Here is a 4,627-nt window from a genome sequence, read left to right as displayed (position 1 = left end):
CGCATCCGTGAAGGAAATGCTTGCTAACTACTCTATGTTGGAGACTTTAGAAAACCTGCCGCCGCTGCTAGGAGCTAGGGCAAAACCCTAGCAGAGAAAACTATTGATTCTAACCTCTAAAAAGCATTTCGCAGAAGAAAGAAGTACTATTGAACCAACTACATCTCCACATCTCGTTTGTGGAGTCTAAATTAGTAAAAGCACAACAAAAATTTGTTCTCTTTTGAAATGTTTACACTCACCACCACCTCATTATCATATCACTCTATCGATAGTATAGAACATCCTTCACTCGTTTATTTTGTGGCAACCAAAACAACAATCGAAGTGGAAGTGAAGCTCCGCCTCCCAGACGCGTCCACACACCAAAAGCTCTCCGACCTCCTCTCACCCTTCCACCTCCAAACCCTAATCCAAGAGAACATCTTCTTCGACGGCTCCAACTCCGAGCTCTCCTCCAACCGCGCCGTCCTCCGCCTGCGCTTCTACGACGTCGTTTCCCGCTGCGTCCTCTCCCTCAAGGCCAAGCCCGTTATCTCCGACGGCATCAGCCGCGTTTCAGAACTCGAAGAGCCATTCGACCCCGTCCTCGGACGCGCGTGCGTGGCCGAGCCGTGGCGCCTCCTGGGTGTCAGTTCCTCCACTCTCCTAAAGCGCGTGAGAGAGGAGTTCGGTGTCGGAGAGCAAGGGTTTGTTTGCTTGGGTGGGTTTAGAAATGTGAGGAGCGTGTACGAGTGGAAGGGGTTGAAGCTAGAGTTGGACGAGAGCAACTTCGATTTCGGGACGTGTTATGAGTTGGAGTGTGAGAGCTTGAACCCTGAGAAGGATAAGAAGGTTCTAGAGGGGTTCTTGGAGGAGAATGGGATAAGGTACAAGTACTCGGAGGTTTCCAAGTTTGGGGTTTTTAAGTCCGGCAAGTTGCCGGAATGAGTCTGTAATTTTGATGATAATTAGTGTATGAATTATTGAATTATGTGAGTTCTGTTTTGTGTAGATACAAAGTTAATGGATGGTGCATTAATTCTGAGCATGAAATTTGGATACGAGGCTGTGGAGTTGGGTGAAGCATTGTTCGTTGTTCATTGTTCATTCTATGGTAGAAAACCAAGATGCAGGCCAGCTTGTCGAGGATGAACAGAAAGAACAACATGTGCTGGCTTGCACCTTAGTTTTCCTATTCAATGTTGATATCTCATTAGGCTAGCTAATGCCAAGTATACTTGGTCATTGTCAGCCAAGTTTCAGTTTACTTGCAAAAATGAAATGTCACTTTGCAGGCTCAAAATTCAACAACATTTGCCAATGTAGAAGATAAAGAGTTGATACAAGAAGCATTCACAGATATGAGCCACTGTAGTTATAAGAGACAATAGTTGCCATAAGAGATCATATCATTTTATTAACAAAGGAAAAGACTTCCTTCTCTGTATTTCAACTTGAAGGCTCTGATCCTAACAAAATATGACAAATAAGAACAAGTGTGCAGCTTGCCCCAGTTCCCAAGGAAACAGCCTAAAAAATTGACGGAAATGAATTAAGTCACTTCTTTCTTTGTGAAGGTAACTTGAATTGCTCTTCGTCATCTTCATCTTCATCTTCATCGTCATCCTCGTCACTATCATCATCCTCGTCACTGTCGTCATCCTCATCCTCATCCTCATCATCGTCATCACTTTCTCCGTAACCAGTAGCCTCAACCTCATCATCAGAATCCTCTTCATCATCATCACTGTCTTCTTCTGAGTCATTACCATCATCTTCATCATCATCATCACTATCCTCGTCCTCCTTGTCATCGTCATCGTCATCGTCATCCTCTGCTTCACCTGCATCGTTGTTTTCAGCATCAGGCTCTTTCACTTTACTAAGTTCAGACATTGGAAACCTGCAATGCAGTCTCACATGCACTGCTCAATTACTTTCCATCCCTCATACTATGAACAGTTAACAAATATTACAGAAAGTAAACCATTCAGATGGCCAAAATGTGTTTCCTACCTCTGATCTGTTCTCACTGAATTCAGAAGCACATTTTTTTGGTTAGGTGAAGACCAAACCTGTTGAATAACAAACATAAAATCAGGATGAGAAATGTAAATAAAACACAAAAGCCATATATAAACGTAACAAGCAGTAATCGAGCAAGTTGAGACGCCAAAAGTCATGCAGAAGCATAAACATAATTCTCCAGTAAAATGAAGCAGAAAAGTTTCTGATAAGTCTGTAAAGGAAGAAAACTGAATAGCAAGGCAATGAGCAACTGGGAGAAGATACATGATCCCACAATGAGATGCCTGATACTTTGCAGTAGGATAATCATTATGTACTAAAAGACATAATAAAATGAACTACAAACAGAGAATTATCATCATTTTCTTGCAAGTAGAAATTCTAAAAGAGTACAAGATTAGAGAGCATGATGGTATGGACAGGATAAAGCCAACACCATTACCACTAGCAGGTAACTTCTATACAAATGAAGCCCAAAATACTTTACTCATGAAATTTGAATTGCTTCTACAGAAACAAAGCTCCATTATAGGTTTCCCAAGGAAGTGTTCAGTTTGAAAATCTTTAGTAGTTTCATCCCCTTGTTGAGGGAATAAGAAGCTAACCCACATAAAATTCTGAAATAACATTAACTTTAAATAGACCCATATATTCTGAAGATGGACTAGTTCTACATTTGTTAGTGTCAAGAAACTCACTTGACTTCAAGACTTCTATTTGATAAATCTTATAACTGATTGTTCTCATTTTTGTATAAAGATATCAAACGCTTACCATATTTGGTTACTGAATTTTGAAATGGTAACCTCCTAAACTCATTATAGCTCTTATGCTCGATTAGATGGGGGATTTAGCTTTAGGTCACCCTAAAAGTCTATTTCATTACCAGAATCTTCATCTAACAGTAGTCTCAGCCAGCAAACTGTTACAGCAGGGATACCCCAATTAAGTAAAGTTTGAATTCATCTAATCTAGTAGCTTTTGAATAGAAAAACTCCCCAACCTTCATTCCGAAACTTTAATCATAACCAAGTATGACTTTAATCACAGGATCCATAAAAAAAAAAAAACCCAAACTCTTTTAGCTCCCAACAACAACATTATCAAAAAAGCAACAAATAAAGATACCCCATTAATTTCTATGAACAACAGAGGATTGACTAACAGCAAATTAAGGTACAAAATAAAAATCGCATGATTCAATTGCATCAATCTATGAGCCACAAGGTAAAAAAAAAAAAAACAGAAAGTAAAAGTCAGAGGAAAAATAATTGGATTCAGAAATGTCGTACCAGCAAGAGTAGCAAAAGAAAAGACTTGTCAGCAAGAATCGCAGTCTCGGCCAACAAAGATTCCACCAGAGAGCACTTAAGGCTGTCGAAATCAGGAGCACCATTGGAAAGAGTGTGCATCTCCATTTGAATTGAATTGTGTATGAAATGAGAGAGTGAGTAAGAGAGAGATGAGGGTTCGATTAATGGGGATCCAAAACAGAGAGGAGTTGTGTATGCCGTTTTTGAAGTGGGTTCGAGGTTGAGCTTGTGGAATCAGGGTTATGTTTGGGCAAACAAGGATCTGGATTTTGACCCCTTTTTGACTTGGAGACCTCGGAGTAATTATGTTAGACTCTCGCCGGTCTTTCCTTTTTTTTCGTTTCTTTCCAACGTGCAGAAATGGCGACACCTTCTTACAAAATATCTCAAGAGTCTAATTCTACTGCATTAATTTCGAGTTTTTCTATTGGAACCTTCAAATTTACTCAGTTGACCTCTATGCTTTTTACACCTCTTATCAAATTTTCAAATACTAAATTTACTCACTAAACCTCACTAAACTTCCTCAACTAACCTCACTCATATAATTTGCAAACAAATTATTAATTATCTTTAAAATAAAAAATTTAGTCATTTCAATGATTTAATCACTCTATAAATTTTAACTAAATATATATATATATATATATATATATATATATATATATATATATATTTTTTTTTTTTGAACCAAGGAAATTTCATTCATAGAATGGGGTTATCCCAATTGCTTACAATCATGCTTCAGTAACTCCAAAATTAGAGCTGGAGGTTGGGTCTGCCAAACACGGGCATTTCCCATTTCATAGACCGAGTTTGCTAGACAGTGAGCAACTCTATTACAAACTCTGGAGGTATGCTGCACAACGATGTCACTCCTTTGCTCAAGTTCGTGCCTAATGTCGTCCAGCAGACCTTCCTCATGCAAATACGTGGACTGCATGTCTGCAATGTTGGATACTGCATCCAAACAATCAGTTTCGATGACAACATTGCCAACAGTTGCCACCAAGTTGAGACCCTCTTTGATAGCCCTAAGTTCCACCTGTTTTGCAGAGGCCACATGAGAGATAGGTATCGCAAAAGCAGCTCGAAAGTTACCTCTATCATCTCGTAAAACACCTCCCACACCACCCAGAGTGGTATTTGGAATGAAGCTACCATCCACGTTAAGTTTCCAAGTTCCCACTTCCGGAGGCCTCCAGGTCTTTTGCAGTTTTGAAGGAGCCAACTGAGCAACTCGGTTCGCTTTGGTAAACTCATCCAACCATGCAAGCGAACTGAGGACTAGTGCATCCGCTAAC

The 4,627-nt window shown here is 39.8% G+C and overlaps 2 protein-coding genes across 2 annotated transcripts; one reads left to right on the top strand and one right to left on the bottom strand.

Annotated features, from left to right (window-relative positions):
- The first annotated feature begins 217 nt into the window (after positions 1 to 217).
- Positions 218 to 1,238, top strand: LOC133738508 (triphosphate tunnel metalloenzyme 3-like). Its single transcript, XM_062166067.1, has 2 exons — positions 218 to 869; positions 995 to 1,238. Exons 1-2 carry the CDS (start codon positions 229 to 231, stop codon positions 1,062 to 1,064), a joined length of 711 nt encoding a protein of 236 aa, XP_062022051.1. The 5' UTR covers positions 218 to 228; the 3' UTR covers positions 1,065 to 1,238.
- Positions 1,239 to 1,354: 116 nt separating this feature from the next.
- LOC133738519 (phosphopantothenoylcysteine decarboxylase subunit VHS3-like) lies at positions 1,355 to 3,601 on the bottom strand. Its single transcript, XM_062166077.1, has 3 exons — positions 3,303 to 3,601; positions 1,999 to 2,057; positions 1,355 to 1,885 (listed from the first exon to the last, which is right to left on the bottom strand). Exons 1-3 carry the CDS (start codon positions 3,426 to 3,428, stop codon positions 1,540 to 1,542), a joined length of 531 nt encoding a protein of 176 aa, XP_062022061.1. The 5' UTR covers positions 3,429 to 3,601; the 3' UTR covers positions 1,355 to 1,539.
- Between the last annotated feature and the right edge of the window lie 1,026 nt (positions 3,602 to 4,627).

Source organism: Rosa rugosa, chromosome 1, assembly GCF_958449725.1.
Source record: "Rosa rugosa chromosome 1, drRosRugo1.1, whole genome shotgun sequence".
In the NCBI taxonomy this organism is placed as follows: Eukaryota; Viridiplantae; Streptophyta; class Magnoliopsida; order Rosales; family Rosaceae; genus Rosa; species Rosa rugosa.
The sequence above is the reverse complement of the archived record's forward strand: the minus strand, read 5'-3'. Positions and strand labels throughout refer to the sequence as shown.